The sequence below is a fragment of the Ahaetulla prasina genome, chromosome 1 (assembly GCF_028640845.1).
Source record: "Ahaetulla prasina isolate Xishuangbanna chromosome 1, ASM2864084v1, whole genome shotgun sequence".
Taxonomy (NCBI): domain Eukaryota; kingdom Metazoa; phylum Chordata; class Lepidosauria; order Squamata; family Colubridae; genus Ahaetulla; species Ahaetulla prasina.
In genome coordinates, this window is record NC_080539.1 from 377,506,616 (window position 1) to 377,524,943 (window position 18,328).

Consider the following 18,328-nt stretch of genomic DNA (forward strand, 5'->3'; position numbering starts at 1 on the left):
AGATAAATCAATGATATGTATATGTTGAAATTGCACAAAAGATTTGTAATCAACCAACTGATATACTGTATTTGTATTGAAGATGTTTTTATGTTTGTTTGTCTAAAAAATTTTTAAAAAATAATAATAAAAAAGATGATAGAATTACAGAGTTGCAAGGGATTTTGGAAGGTCCCAACCCCCTGCTCGAGCAGCGGGTCATATACCATTTTCAGGCATGTTGTGGGTGCCCCATCCAGTGATGGGGCACCCACTTCTGGAGGCCTTCCTCCGGTTAATTGTTCTCACTGTAAGTTTCTCCTTAATTCTAGGTGAAAATAAACCATGAGCATAATGGCAGAACCAGCAAACCATCTAAACAAGGGCCAAACCCAATCAGCCGAACAGCCCACACGCGTTCCCCCATCGACCTGGCCCTGTACTGGGGGAGAACTTCCAAATGTTTGATGCCTGATGCAAACTGCCTGAATCTCCAGAGTCCAGAGCCTGCCCTTGGTTACTGTAAGCCGCCCTGAGTCTTCGGAGAAGGGTGGGATATAAATGTAAACAAACAAACAACCAACCAAACAAAACTCCGAGGTAGGAGCAGGATTGCCTTAGCCACAGCCTTGGGAGGCAAGTTCAGGAGATGTTCTTGAGCTGCTAACCAGGACTTGAATCGGAAGACAAAGGAAGAAGGTGAGTCACTGCAAGTTGGCTGGAATCACATCCAGGGGCTGGGAAGCCTCTCCCAACAAAGTGGGAATGTAGCAAGTCTCGGGAGCCCAAGTGACAGTCCTGGATTTCTCCTGCTTGTTCCCATATCAAGAGACCTGCTGCCCTCCCACCCACACTGCCGCTCTCCCCTCCCCACCCAGGGCTGAGATTTTTAAAAATGCAGTGAAAGAAGATGGTATTTTTAGGCTTCCTATGCACTGGATAGTCCTGGCTGCTGATGTCATCCCTTTTCACCCTGGACAGAGCCATCCACCCCACACACAATCAGGAAAAGGGTCGTGCCATGGCCCCAGATATGGGGAACCTGTAGTTCTTCTCCATTCCTTGACAGACCCTCCTTCCATAAAGGCTGAGCCAAAAAAATTAAGGCGTAACATTTGGGCATGAGCAACTCAAGTTTCATCAAGTTTATTTTTTAACCTGCTTCGGTAAAATAAAAGTTCCATGTACATTATTTATAAAATGGCTTAAATTAAGGCAAAATCTTGTAGTGTCTAAACAAGTGCCTGTCGTTCTGCATGAGAGAGAGAGCCAGGCCCACTGACCACCCCACCCCACCCCACCCCGGCCCCTCTCCCCCCAATTGCTCCAAGGGATCGGGATAAACCTCTCTGAAACAAGGCTGTCGTGTCCCTTCCTCGGCTGACAGCCAAAAGCACAGGGACTGGCCAGCGACTCAGCAGAAGCCAGTAAACCTTTAATATGCAGGCTTGTAAAGCTACATCTTACAATCCAGAGAACAAAATAAAATAAAATAAAATTAAGAATGCAAACACACTACACTGAAACACAAAGACAACACAGAAGTCCTCTGGCCCAGGGAGGAGAAGTTGAAGGGGGACCCAACACTCCCCAAGTTAAGACTATTGTCCCTGGAAGGCTGCTGGTCCCTCCACCTGCCAGCCCTCTGCTGCCTCAATGGGCACCCCTGCCCCACAGGAGGGCCAGGGAAGCCGCAGCCACTTCCTTTCCCAAACCGCCTGTTGGGAACCTTCTCCTTGAGTCCCAGCTGGGCCAGGAGAGAAGGGACACATTAACCCTAGCCCGCTGCCTCCACCTCCAGGAATTCAGGAGACTAAAACCCAGGGTTGCAGCACCTAAGCAGGGCTCCGGCAGTCACTTTGCAGGAAGACTTGTTGCCTCTAACATGGCCTTGTTCCCTGGAAGTGGCCTCGAGGCAGCCACAGGCTGGCCACAGGCAGAGGCAGCTATTTCCATGAAGAGCTGCGGGCGTGGCCTTGATGGTCTGAAGTGACAGCCCTGAGAGTTGGGAAAGGAAAGTTCCTCCTGAGCTTAAGGGGCCAGCAATTTGGGGTGCCGTGCCCCAGGGTGTTAGTCTGCAGGCCCCAACAGCCCTTCCTTCCAGCACACAAGATCCCAGAAGAGACAGACAGAACTAAAAGCCTGCGGAGACAGAGTGGACACATTCTTTTTGAGACCGGCTCGTTCCTTGAGGACAGAGTGAGTAGGTGGCCCCTGGGAAGGACAACCAGCCCTGCAGCGCCTTCCATGGAGAGATGAGTTTTAAAAAGAGGAAACCATTGGAGAAGAGCTTCTTCTCAAACAGCTCTACTTATGCTAAAGCTATTATCATGGCCACACAAGTGCAAATACTGCCTAGTTTTGTTTTGTTTTTTTAAAAAAAGATATTAATACTAACCAGCAGACTAAAATGGGGAAAGGACAGGCATCTGCTTGCTGATTTGTCTTTTAAATAATTGCTGAAATTCTATTTGAACCTTCGTAAAAGCACCATATTCAAAAAGGAAGGGGATTTGGTATGAAACGCAGATGGCTGCCCCTCTGAGGTCCAATCTGGGAGTCTCCTAATGGCCCAAGAATTGACACTGTCCCTCTGAGCGAAATCCACAGGGGACCAAACCAGTCCTCAGCTGCACTGGGAGAGGGAGGGGGGGAGAAAGGGGGGGGAGGGAATCTAGCCAGAGTGACTATGCTCGGCTGGGGGGCTCATCTGTTCCGGAGTCTTGTCCTTCAGAGGGTCATCGGGTGACTCTCCCCATGGCCGCTGGGCCGGCAGCTGGTCGGGCTGGGGCTCAGCAGCGTCCGTCTCCTCTTCCTTCGCCTCTTGCTCCACCTCCAGGAAAGGGGCACGTGGTGGCTCCTCCTCCTCCTCCTCCGGGTCCACGGGGGTGTTGGCGGGCTCCCTGGGGGGGGCAGTGGAAGCAGCTGCTTCTCCGTCGGCCTCTGGATGGGATGCTTTTGGGGGAACAGGGCAGCTGACGGGGGAGACGACTAAGGGAGGATGAGGTAGCTCTTTCTGCGTATAGAAAAGCATAGGTCAGGATCACAGGGTAGAGAGAACTGATCCCCAACTGTGTCTGGATATGGTGGGCCAGAGGCTCTCAAGACGCCCCCTAAATCCTAGACCCCGGGGAGCGAGGAGGAGGAGGGATGGCTGAGAGCGCCAGCTCAACCGGGCCTTTGCTTGAAAGCGCCTCCCCCTCCTCCGGTTCAGCTTTGCTGCCAGAAGAAGGCCTGCGTTGGGCAGCACCTGTGCCCGTCCCTCAGGAACAGCAGCCAAAGGGCTCCGGTCAGTCTTTAGGCTTTTCATGCCATTCCCTGGCAGCAGAAGGTGAAGGAAATAAGAGGGCTGCTCAGCTCCGAGGGGCAGCCATGGGCAATGGCGGAAAGGGGGTAGTGGTCTGTGCCACATCACACAGACCCCCAATGATAACTTTCTGGGTTACTAAATAAACTGGCTTTGGCCAGTTCAATTTTGCTGCTCTCATCTTGCAAGGAAACCCGGGACTTTTCAGCATCCACAAGCGCCTCAAAGAATCTCACCTTCCCGCAGTTTGGGGAACAGGAGGGGCTCTTACCTGCCAACCAAGCCCTTTAACCTTTGGCCTGAAGGCCCACCTCTCAATATAAGGAACAGTTCGGCCCAATGAATTCTATGCTCATCCCCAAAAGAGAGAACCTGACCAAGCTTTGCTCTTCTAAAACCTCCACCACCACCAGCCACACCACCACCAAGTCTTGTGTGTGTGTGTGTGTGTGTGTGTGTGTGTGTGTGTGTGTGTGTGTGAGTGAGGTGGGGGGAAGGGCAGCCACAACAGTGGCACTTGAGAAAGTACAAGGCTGGAGACGGGATGAAGGAGGAGGAGAGAGGGAGGGGGGGGAGAGAGAGAGAAAGTGAGAGAGAGAGAGAGAGAGAGGGAGAGGGACACTGAGACTATCCCTCGCTTCATCACGTTCTCCTTTTTGCTTATTGATTTTATTGTTCGATTGTTGTGAGCCACCCTGAGTTGTGCAACATACAATAATAGCTGAGTAAAAATCCCAAATTGGGTCTGGCTGATGACGGAACCAACCATAAAACTCCACTGCACCGCAGTGGATCGATACCTTCCCAGAGAAACATCTAAGGTCAGGGGGCAGCTGTAATGCACCACGCCCCCTCCCTCTTGAACAGGATTCATGGGACACACAGAATCACTATTTTGGCTTTCCTGAGTCCCCCCCTGTCCTGCCTGCTTGCTTCCACACTGACCAGGTCAACTGACCATGCATAAGCCCCACCCCACCCCCGCAAATCACAATCTGCCACTGTTTGCCATGTTCCCCAGCAAGCGGCTTCGGCTTCTGGCCATGCCACCAGATGTCAGGGAGGGAGGGAGGGAGGGAGGCCTTGCCCTGCAGGGTCAGAGGATGAGGAGGCTTGGAGATTCCCCTCGTCCCTCCCTCCCTCCCACCCTCCATCCGTCCTAGGAAGCTGGCTCCACCACCCAATGACTCTTAGGAAATCTTTTCTGAGATCCAACTAACATCTTCCTCATTTCTCACCCTAGCCTCTATGGCCGGGTTTCTCAGAGGGCATCCCAAAGACCTTCTCAAAGGTCCACAAAATCAAAATTATTTGACACCCTATGTTGAAAATTGTGCATTAAAATCTCATCAATCACAAGAAGCAGTAGTTATAGCAAACGCCTCCATTTTTGCACTTTTGGGGTCCTCCATTATTTCTAAAAGCGGGAAGGGGCCCCGAAAGAAAGAGAAGCCGAGGGCGGCTCTGAGCGGGTCTAAGTCCAACATTAAATATATTCCACCCGCTCCGCTTCTTCCCCCACCCTCGGGCCATTTAAAAATACTTGGAATGGCTTAGAAACAGAGCTACTTGCTGGGCAGACGCGCACCCCATCTCCCAGAAAATGGCTTTTCCACCCCAACCTTTTGAATCGAGAGGTGCGCTGCACCTGCCTCCAAACCAAAGGACTGGCTTTGAGGGAAGATGCCAAGCCCAGAGGAGTTGAACATGAAGGGAGAACAAAGAGGCAAAACCTCTACTCAACTTTAATTCTAGTTAGGGGCTCGCTAGATTCATATCAAACTGGTATTCACCGCAAAGCCGCTGCCCGTCCAGAATGTGGCCAGCTCCCGGCGCCACAGGGCCACGAGGAGGCTGGTGAGGAGCGTGCAGGGCACCAGGTAGAGGAGTGCCGGCTGGCCCTTCCGCATCCAGGCCAGGGCTGCAAAGGTTGCCAGGAGGCCGATGCCGTAACCTGCAGGGAGGAGGAAGCGACAGGGATCTCTCTCTCTCTCTCTCGCCCACCCAGAGCAGACGAGACCCCGCCTGGAAAGCCAGGAATGGGACGAGGAACGCAGACCCCGGCCAAAAGGAAAACAGAGGGAAGCCCCCCTCCTCTGCCAGCCTCTCGGAAGCCCCAGGAAGGGTTGGCCTAGAGGGGCAGCCCCTCAGCCTTCAGATAGAAGGGGAGGCAGCAGTGGCAGCAAACATACCTATGGTGCAAGCTACGAAGTACACTCTGGACGACTGGACTTGAATATCAAACCTGTGGCAATAGGCCACAAGCAGACCTGCGCGGGGAGGGGAGGGGAGAGGAGAAGAGAGGAAAGGAGAGGAGGAATTGGCTTCCTTTCTGAAGGAGCCCCAAGCGGAGTCGGCTGTGCGCACGGAGGCAGGTAGTGTCATAGGGGTGCCCTTCCCCAACCCCCCAGACCTTGGTTCTAGGGCCAGGGCCAGCAAGGGCACCAAGCCCAAGAAGGGGGCAGCCGGGAGGGTCAGGGGCCTGCCTGCCCCTGTGCGGCAGCCTCATCCAGAGCCCACTAGCCAAGCAGGGAGGGAGCGGGGCAAGTGCTCGTGCTGCCCTAAGCATCAGGCTGAACCTGGTTGTTGGTGGTGGAGGGATTGGGAGCTCCTACCTGGTACCAAGATGTCCCCAAATCCCAGGAGAGAGAAGGGCCTGTCGCAGAGGGCCAGTGGGGAGAAGTTGAGCCGGGGGACCTTGAGCACCATGGGGAGCTTTGGAAATGAAAAAGGCATTGATTCTACTGGGGAAGCAGCTCCACCTCCACCTGTGCCACAGGACCTCCCTCTCCCGGGCTCAAGGGGACCGAAGGGTCAGCCCCACCGGGAGCCCACAGGAAGGCCAAAGACATTTTCTTGACAATGGTGTAAAACCAAATCTTGCAGGCCTGGCCGTGCAGGGTCTCCTCTGTCATCCCCCTCCCCCGGGTGGGCCTCTACCAAACGTTATCTTGTTCCCCACCCAGGGCCAAAAAGGGCTCTGACCCCTTGTGCTCACTGGCCTCTCTCTCTCTGCCCCAAGTGCCCAGCAGCAGCTCCCCTGCCCTAAGGGGAAGATGGAAGAACCACGACTGACCCAAAGGTGGGTCTCTCCCCAGAAGGGCTGCCTGCAGGTAGCCCCTCTTTGCGCCCTACCCCAACATCATCCAGAGCTCCCTACAAGTCTCTCCCACTGCCAACTGTTGCCTGCAATCGCCCTTCTGCAGGGTCCCCCCCATCCCGTCCCCCCTGTTCAGTGCTTAGTGTGGCATGCCAGGGGCCTCTTCATGAGCAAGCACGAGAGTCATAGCGGCCAAGGGAAGAGAGGCAAGCCTGGCCAAGGGGCGCCTACTGCCCTCTGGGAGCTGAGGGCATCCGATGCATGAAAAGCACCTGGCAGCATGAGGCTGTAGATCAACTCTGCAGCGGTGCCCTTGGCAGTTCCTATCTCACCGAGTCCACACAAAACAGCCCCCTCCAGCAAGCAAGCCCTTCTCACACTGCCAACTACTCACAAACGTCTCCCTCCCTCCCTCCCTGAGAATCCTTTGTGAGCAGAAGAGGGGCAGCTCCAGAGAAATCCTGCCTCTCCACCCAGAGAGCTTCCTGAAAAGGAGATTTCAGCCCCTTCGCATGGCTCCAGAGTAGGCTGGGCAAGACAGGACACACAATGCCAAGGGTCTGCATTCAGAGCAGGGCAGGAGGTTCCCAAGGGATTGGCTAACCTAGCAAAATCTCAGCCTTCCCAGGGCCAGTTGCGCTGCCCACCATCCAACTCTCTTTCCTCGTACCAACTGTGACTTGGGCGTTCTTAGGAAACCCCAGACGGCCTCACCTTCCTCGGCCCTTTTCTCCCTCCTGTTTTTGAGCAACAAATCCTCCCCACTTGCCCTGGGGCAGCCTCTATTCACCTTTTCACGAGTGGACGAGTCAGTCGGTCCAGCAGCCACTTCCACCATGATGCTCTCCCCTGTCTGAAGGGATCAGGGAGGACAAGGTCAGCAGGCTCCAAAGCCTCCCGATGACCTGGAGAGCGCCCAACCCCACTGAAAACAGCCTTGTGTCCTCCTCCTCCTCCCTTGGGGACTGAGCTCCCCAACTTCTAAACAAGAGACTAGAGGATGACAAAGAGCAGGGGCTCCCTGCCCTGGCCAGCAGGCACCCTGGCAGCTTCACTGGGCAGTCTCCTCAATCAGCTTCAAATCTCTCAGATTCCCAGTCCTGGTTAGTTCTGGCTTGCATGAATGGATCTGGCAAGGGGCGGTGAGACAACTGAGTCCAAGCAGCCGGAGGGCATCTGCCATGCTTTCTCTGGGTCCTTCCTTCTCCTGGCCACCACTCAGCCCTCTGGCTTTCTCCTCCCCAGATCAGGAGGCCTTGATCAGGAAGTGTGAATCCTGGGTGGGGGTGGGCTTTTAATCCAATACCTTCTCCTTCCCTGACCGCCCAAGGCATGGTGGCTCCTCAAAGGGTGGGGGTGGGGGGGCAGCAGTGCACCCACCTTGGTTAGGTATGGAGTGATGAAGACGAAAAAGACATCATACACGAAGAGGACCAGAAGGAGCAAAGTGCAGCCCTGGGGAAGAAAAATCTCCAAGTCAAAAAAGGCCACAACATCTGCTGCAGATCGCTCAGGCTCTGCTTCTTTTGAAGGGTGGGGCAGGGCTGGGGAGATCCTGTTCCAGGCCCCCTGGGAAGCTCTGCAGGGAGGAGCTGGCTGTTCTGATCTAGGCTTCCCCAAAAAGCATGAAGCAGAATCCTGGTCCCAATAAAACCCCTTTTATTAAACAAACAGTGAATTCCTCTCATTCACCTTCAGCAAAGTCTTTCAAGGGAGAATTTACAGTTGCAGACCTTACCTGGCTTGGAGAACTGCCAGGCCGATATCTTCAAAATTTGGCAAAGAGTCTCGGAGAGTCACAAACCAATTAGGCGAATTAATTGTCTCTTGCAAACTCCACTTCCCTTTCGCTCCTCTTTTATTCCCTTGTCCACCTGTGGCCTTACTCCCAAGTTGACCCTTGTTCTTTAGCTATTCCCTTTGTCTGGCAATTTTGCGCATGTGTATATTGGGAACAGGCTCCGGCTGTTCATCTACCTCACTGATGTCTGATTCTGAAGGCAGCTGATAACTGGCACTCGGCCCTGGCCCGTTCTCTGCCTCCAACGCAGAGCCCAGAACTGGCCCATGTTCTTCCCCAACCTCCTCACTGTCTGAATCTGATGGCAGGCCACAACACTGGCTTGGTCAATTTTGCCCGACTAGGCAGGTTTTCCATCCTTCTGTTTAAAGGAGCATCTGGTTTGCAAGCACCACTCTCTTGCTCCAGAGCAGCAGAGAGGCGCCCCACAAGCCCCCCTGTGCCTATTAGTCTGCCCGGCTCAGCTTCATCTCCCGTGGCCAACTGGTAACCGTTCCGGGGCTGCCCCCTCCTGAGTGCCTGGAAACCCCCAGCAGTCCTTGGTATGTCTGCTGCCCTGCCCTGCTCTAGTCAGGAAGGGCAGAGCTTTCAGGCTCTGTCCTGGGGTCTGGTGCCCCCATGTTGCTGCTGCTGCGAGGGAAGGAAAAAAGAGCAGGCGGTTCTCAGTAGCCTCTGGGGAGGGCAGAAGGAGGGCGGGAGGCCCATTATGGCTGTCTCACCTTGAACGTTGGCAATCGGATGGTTTTCAGCATGTAGAGGCAGAAGGCGATCCCCAGAGTGTCTTGGAGGATCCAGGCCCACCTGGAAGGGAGGGGGGGGGGAAGACCCACCACAGGTGGCTGACCCTTCCTGCCCTGTGGAGGCCTTGCGTCATAACCCTAACCCCTCCCCCAGGCTCTCCCTCTTGGCTCACGCGGGGGACTCTCTCTGCAAGGGGCCGCTCTGGGTCTGACCCAACCAGAGTCTTTGTGTGGGTCGCAAATCCCTGGCGGCACCGGAGTCACTCCAGTTTTGCCTCCTGCACGGCCTCTGCTACTCTGCCAAGGGGCTAACCGCAGAAGTCATGCGGCAGAGATGGAGGGAGGCTGGCTCTCACCCAAAGCATGCTGGGAAGGTGCTGGAAGCCCTTGAGTCTGGGGGTGGGGGGCTCTGGAGGCCCACGCTGCCTGGGGAAATCCGAGTCCCTCTCCCCCCACCCCCCTTTCTTGGGAGAGTAGACACCCTGTGAGGCTTTCTTCAAAGGCCAGCGTGTTGCGAGCAACATTTCAGGAAACCGGGAAGCAGACCGGGGGGGGGGGGGGGGGGAAACCAGACTTACTGGTCTTCATTTCGGAAGAGACCCCAGACCAGGCTAACAGCAACGCAGAAGGCGGCAAGGAGCAGCATCCGGATTTGGGGCCGTTTGTGGAAATAAGGCCAGTTGTTACTTGGAACGCTGAAAGCAAGGCAGAGGGCAGGGCATGGGCATCGCCTGGCAGCGGTAGTGGGCACAGAGGAAGGGGAGGAAGCAAGCTGTGTGGCAGGAGCGTGTTAGTGCATGAAACACTCTCCAAGCACTTCCCTTCCGAAGCAGGGTTTGGGTTTCCTGCATCCCCCCCCCCACCTTCCTTTGGACCTAATCTCGCATCCCTCTACCCTCTGGTCTGGGGTAGCTGAAGGTGGGTTAGTAAAATGGTTCCCAAGGGAGACTCCAAGCCACTGGGAAAGAGGCAGCAGCTCTGTTTCCAGCAACTACAAACAATGTCGTCCTTGTCTGAACGTGGCCCATAACAAAGCCACGCATGCCAAACTGGCAGCTGAAAGGCCAGAGCCTGGAGAAGGTCCCTGCCAGCCTGCGGGAGCTGCTCAGGCCAAAAAGCCTCTTCCCCACTGATCCATGAGTGATCTACCTACCGGCACTTCCCAAGGGGGAACCTTCGGACAAACGGGGAAAGGCAACTGTAGAGACCGATGGAAGCGGCGAGGCAGAAAATCCCAATGATGGCGTACACTGAAGGGGAAAGAAAGAGGGAGGAAAAGCCTTCGGAGGCGTCCCTGGCAGCCAAACCATGCCAGGGATTACAGTGCTCCGTGGCATTTATAGCAGGATGGGAGTCCAGCTGTCCTGGTCCCCCCCCCGCAACACCCAACCCTACAGCTCTCACTCCCCCCTTGCCTCGATGAAGCCAAAGCAACGTCCTTGCAAGCAGAAGAGCCTTGTGGTGGGCCTTGGTTCTTTGGGTGACCAGAGCTGTTCTACTGGGTTGAAGCCAAAGGCCCCGTGTCTGGAGAAAGCCGAGGAAAGAGGGCCCGCCTTCCAGGTGGGAAGGAAGGTGGAAGGCCCCATCTTTCGTTCGTGACAGGCTGGGGATAAAGGGAAACTGACATTTTGGCCAGAGTGATACTGGCTTATTTTTAGGAGGCTCAACCAGAGGAGCAGGAAGGGCACTTGCCAGTTTCTGGAAGCACCTGCAGCTTCCCCAGGAGTCCCCTTGTCAGGCATTGGTGGGGGGGGGGGAACGGATGGCCACCCCCCTACACACACACAGCAGATCCTTAGGCTCCCAGAAACCCAGTCTTTCACTTGGAACACCTGGTTCTTTGAGGGGCTCTGGTCTGGATGCAGGAAATTGGTCTTGGTCCCTGCAGCCTCTTCTGGCAGAGCAGGGAAGTAGCTGGAGGCTGACCACAGTGCCCATGGAACTCTGCCCAAGGAAGCTCTCGCAAGGTCTGAACCAGGGTCCCAGCAGCAGACAAAGCTCAGGCTGCCCAGGCTGCCTCCCTCCCTCCCTTTTTTTTAGCCCCTGGGAACCTGAAGGGGCAGGTCCTGGCCAAAGTATCCTAGCCTTTCCCACACAGAAACGGAGGCCAGGTGAACCCAGAGACACCAGGGGCCAAAGAGCGTAGAGACCATGGCCCTCCTCCCAGTCAGTACCTAGTTGGTCGTAGAAATAATACAGGAGGACTAGCATAGAGCAACACATGACCACAAAGACGCCAATCATGACCGGAGTGACGTCCACTGTCTCATCTTCTTGCTTCTCAGCCCCGTCATCCCGCTTGTGTTTCATGTAGCGTCTGAAAAAGAGAGAAGTCCTCAGCGGAGGCTGAAGTCCTCCCTCTTCCTCCTCCTGTGCCCAGGAAGGCTGGGGGCTCTGGCTGTCCTCCTCCTCCTCCTTCCCACTACAGACTTGAGGCCATTCAGCTGCCACCCTGTCTTAGGGGGCCTTTGGGACAGTCCCGGCCCTTTCCTTGGGGGCTACAGCAGGACGGCTTTGCTGCTGTGTTCGATCAACCGCAGGCAGTCGCTGGGCGGGCAGCGGCCCCCTCCTTTTGATCCAGAAAGTTGGGCTGAACGGGAGGGGAGGGGCTCCACAGGACTGCCTCTCTTCCACTGCCAGGTCTTTCAAGCAGATGGGGTTTCACGAGCAGACATTTTTTGGCAGTTGTATAAAATGAAATTACTAAGACATTTACAGCTTCCTTTCCAGAAGATGAGCTGGTGAAGTGTGGCTCAGAAATCCTGCTGGCTTAACAATTCCTCCCAGTTCAGAAGCAAGACACCCCCGGCTGAGGGACAGGAAGGATGGACGCTTTCTTCTGTTCTGCATATGGGCCTCCTGAGGCCATTAGAGGTATGAGGAAGAGAGAGCAATGGGGAGACCATGGGGCAGAGCAGCTGCCTCCTGCTAATATCCCAACAGAGGCCGTTAGAAAAGGCAGGAGACCAAACCCCCCCACCCCCACTCATTCCATCCTTCAGGGCTTCGGCTCTGCACTTACTTTTTCACATCTCTGCTCCCAGCCCAGTATCCGCCCACGGCCACCGTGCCCACTGCCATGACAAAGATGATCACCATGTTGTAGTCTAGAACGGGCTCACCGGGTGCGTACATGGCCACCTTGGCTGAGTGACCAAAGCTCTACAGGGGACAAAGGGAGGGAAGGAGAAAGAAAGAGTAAACAAGTGCTTCTGACCACCCCAGGCAAATGATAACCTCCAGCAATGGAGTAGCAGAGGTGGTATTCAGCCACTTCGGGCTGGTTCAGGTGAACCGGTAGGGGAAATTATAACTCGTTCGCTGAACCGGCAAATACCACCTCTAGTTGGCCGGGCCCCCGCCGGCCAAGTCACTGCTCACCCCCACCCTATATATATTGCCTTTGCCACGCGGCCCAGCTAAATGCCTCGCCTCTGCACCTCGCCCACTCTGCTCACCAAAGGTAAGCATGCCGCCCACTTGACGTCGCCTCAGGTTGGGGCCCAGGGAGGCGCCATTCCGAGGCCCTGGTTGGAGCCTCCGCCAGCTCGCCATTCGCCCTGGCCAGGGAATACGCCATTTCCTGGTTCCAGCCTTGCCCCGGAGCCTCCACCCGCTCATCGTTCGCCTTGGCCAGGTCGGGGAATGTGCCATTCCCCAGCCCTGGCCTTCCCCGGGGCCTCCATCCACATGCACCCTAACCCTAACCCCAACCCTAACCCACTGCCTGCCGGTGTGCGGGCGCACTCCATTGCCAGACCTGACCAGGCCAGGAGAACCACCTGCTGTGCCAGGATGGCACCGCAGCAGAGCTGTTCGGAAGGTACTTCGATTCAGGGGGAGAGGGGGGACCATAAAGGGACAGGCAGCAGGAACTACCTTTTCTGCCAGTTCTGTGGGCATGGCTTGGTGGGGTCATGTGACTGAGTGGCCATGGCCAACTCGATGTCACTCACAGGTGCCGCCCCACCAAGCCACGCCTACAGAACTGGTAGTAGAAAATTTGAATCCCACCAGTGTGGAGTAGCCACTGCTTGAGGAGAGAGGCTGCTCCTTCCGTGGCTTCAGAGCTCAAAGAAAATTCCTCTTTAGCTCAAGTTAGGATCTCAAAATTCCGCTTGACCCACACTTGGGAGAAAAAGCCTACTCCTTCCTCTCCCACTTCCCGGACTGGAAGGCTGCTGTCCCTCCCCAGCCGTTTCTTCTTTAACAGACCAAATTCCTTTAACCACTCTGGGTAAGATTTGGTAGCCTCTAAGCCTTCCCCAACTTTTTTATTTTATTCTATTTTATTTTTTATTTATTATTAAATTTGTCCCCTCTCACTTCAAAGCACCTATGGGTGGCTTACAACATTAAAAGTGTGTGTATGTATGTATGTGCATATGTATACTATGTGTGCAATTATTAGACGTATTTTGACCATATCATCATTTTAATTTTATTTATTTTATTTATTTAGTCATATTTATATACCGCCCTATCTCCCGAAGGACTCAGGGCGGTTTACAGGCACTTAAAAAACACATAAACACATAAATACAATATAAAAACAATTAAAAAACTTATTCTATAAGCCCGTTAATTAAAATATAAAAATAAAACCCAATTAAAACCCATAAATTTAAAATCTAGCTCAGTCCTGCACAATTAAATAGGTATGTTTTAAGCCCGCGGCGGAAGGTCCGAAGGTCCGGAAGCTGACGAAGTCCGGGGTAGTTCGCTCCAGAGGGTGGGAGCCCCACAGAGAAGGCCCTTCCCTGGGCGCCGCCAGACGACATTGCCTCGCTGACGGCACCCTGAGGAGACCCTCTCATGAGAGCGCACGGGTCGGTGAGAGGTATTCGGTAGCAGTAGGCGGTCCCGTAAATAACCCGCCCAATGCCATGGAGCGCTTTAAAGGTGGTCACCAAAACCTTGAAGCGCACCCGAAGGCCACAGGTAGCCAGTGCAGTCTGCGCAGGATGGTGTCATGCGCGGAGCCATGAGGGCTCCATCTATCACCCGCAGCCGCATTCTGGACTAACTGTAGCCTCCGGATGCCCTTCAAGGGGAGCCCCATGTAGAGAGCATTGCAGTAATCCAGGCGAGACGTCACGAGTGCGTGGGTGACCGTGCATAGGGCATCCCGGTCCAGAAAGGGGCGCAACTGGCGTACCAGGCGAACCTGGTAGAACGCTCTCCTGGAGACGGCCGTCAAATGATCTTCTAGAGACAGCCGTTCATCCAGGAGGACGCCTAAGTTGCGAACCCTCTCCATCGGGGCCACTGACTCGCCACCGATGGTCAGCCGCGGATTTAGCTGACTGTACCGGGATGCCGGCATCCACAGCCACTCTGTCTTGGCGGGATTGAGCTTGAGCCTGTTTCTCCCCATCCAGACCCGTACGGCCTCCAGACACTGGGACAGCACTTCGATAGCTTCGTTGGGGTGGTCCGGTGTAGAAAAGTACAGCTGGGTGTCATCCACATACAGCTGGTACTTCACACCGAAACCACTGATGATCTCATCCAGCGGCTTCATGTAGATGTTAAACAGTAGGGGCAAGAGGATCGACCCCTGCGGCACCCCACAAGTGAGGCGCCTCGGGGCCGACCTCTGCCCCCCTGTCAACACCGACTGCGACCGGTCGGAGAGATAGGAGGAGAACCACCGATAAACGGTGCCTCCCACTCCCAATCCCTCCAACCGGCGCAGCAGGATACCATGGTCGATGGTATCGAAAGCCGCTGAGAGGTCTAATAGGACCAGGGCAGAGGAACAACCCCTATCCCTGGCCCTCCAGAGATCATCCACCAACGCGACCAAAGCCATCTCCGTGCTGTAACCGGGCCGGAAACCGGACTGGAACGGGTCTAGATAGACAGTTTCATCCAGGTGTAAGGGAAACTGATATGCCACCATACTCTCTACAACCTTCGCCGCGAAGCGAAGGTTGGAGACCGGACGATAATTACCTAAAACAGCCGGGTCCAGGAAGGCTTTAAGGAGGGCCTCACCACCGCCTCTTTCAAGGTGGCCGGAAGACGCCCACCAAAGAAGTGATCGTATTCGCCTGGAGCCAGCCTCGTGTCACCTCCCGAGTGGCCAGCACCAGCCAGGAGGGGCACGGGTCCAGTAAACACGTGGTGGCATTCAGCCTACCCAACAACCTGTCCATGTCCTCGGAGCCACAGGGTCAAACTCATCCCAAACAATATCGCCAAGACCACCTCGAGCATCTCACCCGTCACGCAATCTTGGTCCAGACCATCCCGGTTGAACGATTTTATCGATAGATAACCGTTAAACTCCTCAGCACGCCCCTGCAACGGGTCATCCCGCCTCCTGGTGTAGGAGGGAGCGAGTCACCCAAACAGGGCGGCTGGGCGGTTATCTGCCGATGCAATGAGGGAGGAGGCGAGCTACGCCTCGCTTCCTCAATGCCACTAGGTAAGTCCTAGTATAGGACTTCACTAGTGTCCGATCAGCTTCGAACGGCTAGACCTCCAGGAACTCTCTAGGCGCCTTCTCCGCGCTTCATCCTCTCAGCTCCTCGGAGAACCAAGGAGCCGGTTGGGACCCGCGCCGGGTCAGAGGTCGCAGGCACGACACGGTCTAAGGCCCCCGCCGCAGCCCGTTCCCAGGCCGCAACAAGTTCCTCAGCCGAGCCGTGAGCCAGACCCTCAGGAAATGGCCCAAGCTCCGTCCGGAACCCATCCGGGTCCATCAGGCGCCTGGGACGGAACCAACGTATCGGCTCCATCTCCCTGCGGTGGTGAATGGCGGTCAGAAAGTCCAGGCGAAGAAGAGAGTGATCTGACCATGACAAAGGTTCAGTGACTATTTCCTTTAAGTCCAGATCTCTCAACCACTGACCAGAGAGAAAAATCAGGTCCAGAGTGCCACCCCCAATGTGAGTAGGGCCATCAACTACTTGGGTCAGGTCCAAGGCCGTCATGGAAGCATGAACTCCCGAGCTGCCGTCGATGACGAGCCGGAAGATGCATATTTTTCATCTCCAAGCTGTATAAACTGGAATGCTTAGTGCAGGTGTCAGCTTTGGAAGCCATATTAGCATATTAGCTTCCACGCTGCTACCTTCTTGTGTGTGGGGAAGAAGGAGGGGGGATTCAGTACAGGGAATGTAGTTAGACAAAATAGCATTCTTCTTTTCGGTCAAGTGTCAGGTTCCATATAGGTGCTTGGAAAGAAGACAAACCAGGTTCCTGGGTGTAGCAATCTTTATCCGGCACTCTGGCACATTCCAACAATCAATCAGAGTGAAGAAAATAGTCAGCGCTATCGTGCAGTGCTCCCCACTATTTTTTAATGTCTTCTGCGCTTCGCCTGTGACTCCACCCCCCAGCCGCGCCCCCAACATGCTTTCGGCCTGTAACTCAGCCAACACCCTGCCCCTTAATCCCGGCTGGCTGGCTAGTTCCTTAGATAAGCTGAGACTCAGCAAAGTCTCTGCGGCTTGGCTCTGTCGGCTGTTTAGTGGCCCCACCTCCCAGTGCTGCGTGGATGCCAGCATTGGTTTTCGGCAACATGGCTGCAGCCACAGCACCGGTGAGAATTTCATGCCGTGTCTGGTATGGCAACAGCAGCACCAGTGCTAGTGTGGCCCGAACAAATCCATAATCGACATTGGACCCGTATGTGAGTCTCCCGGCCCTGCCTGAATGACAGTCCCGAGTATCATCACGTCGGGGCTGATATCAAGGTCATGACAGTCCTGCATCTGGAGGAGTGGTTGGAGTGATGTCTTGCAATGGGACAGATGGTGATTGGACCATGTGATGGACTGATGGATGCAGGGGATGGATTTGTGGTTTTTGATTTACTGAGAGAAAACCTGGAACTCTGGTGGCCTCTGGTGGCTCAGACTGCTAAGACAGTCTGTTATTAACACAGCTGCTTGCAATTACTGCAGATTCAAGTCCCACCAGGCCCAAGGTTGACTCAGCCTTCCATCCTTTATAAGGTAGGTAAAATGAGGACCCAGATTGTTGGGAGGGCAGTAAGTTGACTTTGTATATAAATATACAAATAGGATGAGACTATTGCCTTACACAATGTAAGCCGCCCTGAGTCTTCGGAGAAGGGCGGGATATAAATGCAAATTTAAAAAAAAAAAAATCTCTCTGATTTGGGTTTTCTCAGATGTGCCAGTATACCTTCCCTGTTTTCCCCAAAATAAGACATCCCCTGATAATAAGCCCAATTGGGCTTTTGAGTGCATGGCAATAAGGCCAAGCGTTTATTTCAAGGTTCAAAGAAAAATATAAGACAGGGGGAAACATGGTACTTTAATACAGGGAACTTTGAGAAAATGCTTGTCTCGGAGGTTTTAATTGGAGTTGGGTTTTTCTGGAACGCTGATAGCAGGGGTATCAAATTTGCAACATGTTGTCTTCACGTGACATATTGCAACTTTTCCCCCTTCGCTAAAGCGGAGGTAGGTGTGGCCAGTGTGTGAAACATCCGCTGCAAGTTTGACACCTCTGGCTTAGCGGATATAAGCAAATCTGGTGATGTGCATTTGTGTAATGAGGGAGGGTACGGCCTAAGGAGAGCAACAGCCTATATCAAGCTGTGCATAATTATTAGGCAACTTCTTTTCCTCAGGCAAATGGGCCAAAAAAAAAAGATTTAACTGACTCTGAAAGGCCAAAAAACGTACAGTCTTTCAGAGGGATGCAGCACTCTTGAAATTGTTAGGTTATTGGGGTGTGATCACAGAACCATCAAACATTTTGTTGCAAATACTCAACAGCATTGCAAGGAACGTTGAGGAAAAAAAGACACAAATTAACTGGCAAAGATTTGAGAAGACTCAAATGTGAAACTCCTAGGAATCCATTAGGTCCGTGGTAAATAAAGCCCCCCTCATTTACGATCTCATACAGGAGTGGGGTACGGACCTTTTTGGCCTGTTTGGCATTTCAGAGACCTGGTTGGGCACGGAAGGGGGGGTACCCCTTATAGAAATGTGCCCACCGGGTTTCTGTGCGTTCCATCAGCCGAGGACCCAGGGTAGGGGTGGGGGGGTGGCGGTTGTTATTAATGAAGATCTGCGGCCGAGGGAGGCCACTGTTCCACAGATAGCTGGCTGTGAATCCCTCTTTGTAAAGTGGGGTCGAGGGATACAGGTGGGCCTGCTGATCACGTACCTGGCTCCCTGCGGCGTGACAGCGGCCCTGCCTGAACTGCTGGAGGTGATAGCCGGGCTGGCGAGGTGATAGCCAGGCTGGCGGTTGATACCCCCAGACTTATTGTTATGGGGGATTTCAACCTGCCATCGCTCGGTGAGGCATCGGCAACAGCTCAGGAGTTCAGGGCCTCCATGACGGCCTTGGACCTGATCCAATTAGTTGACGGTCCCACTCACATTGGAGGATTTACATGTAAGGGAATT

General features: G+C 54.3%; 1 protein-coding gene across 3 annotated transcripts in view; it reads right to left on the reverse strand.

The window, feature by feature from the left end:
- Positions 1-1,393: 1,393 nt before the first annotated feature.
- The window catches only part of SPPL2B (signal peptide peptidase like 2B), a 28,648-nt gene continuing 11,713 nt past the window's right edge, over positions 1,394-18,328 (reverse strand). The window contains exons 5-15 of one of the 3 annotated variants that reach the window (XM_058163761.1): positions 11,950-12,089; positions 11,102-11,244; positions 10,081-10,177; positions 9,506-9,622; positions 8,907-8,988; positions 7,767-7,841; positions 7,177-7,239; positions 5,902-6,001; positions 5,479-5,556; positions 5,080-5,240; positions 1,394-2,995 (exon numbers count right to left, since the gene is read on the reverse strand). In XM_058163761.1, the coding sequence (XP_058019744.1) occupies positions 2,654-2,995; positions 5,080-5,240; positions 5,479-5,556; positions 5,902-6,001; positions 7,177-7,239; positions 7,767-7,841; positions 8,907-8,988; positions 9,506-9,622; positions 10,081-10,177; positions 11,102-11,244; positions 11,950-12,089 (1,398 nt within the window). In that variant the 3' untranslated portion in view covers positions 1,394-2,653. Of the gene's footprint in view, positions 2,996-5,030; positions 5,241-5,478; positions 5,557-5,901; positions 6,002-7,176; positions 7,240-7,766; positions 7,842-8,906; positions 8,989-9,505; positions 9,623-10,080; positions 10,178-11,101; positions 11,245-11,949; positions 12,090-18,328 lie in introns of all 3 variants that reach the window. The other 2 variants (XM_058163763.1, XM_058163762.1) reach the window with 2 other exon arrangements.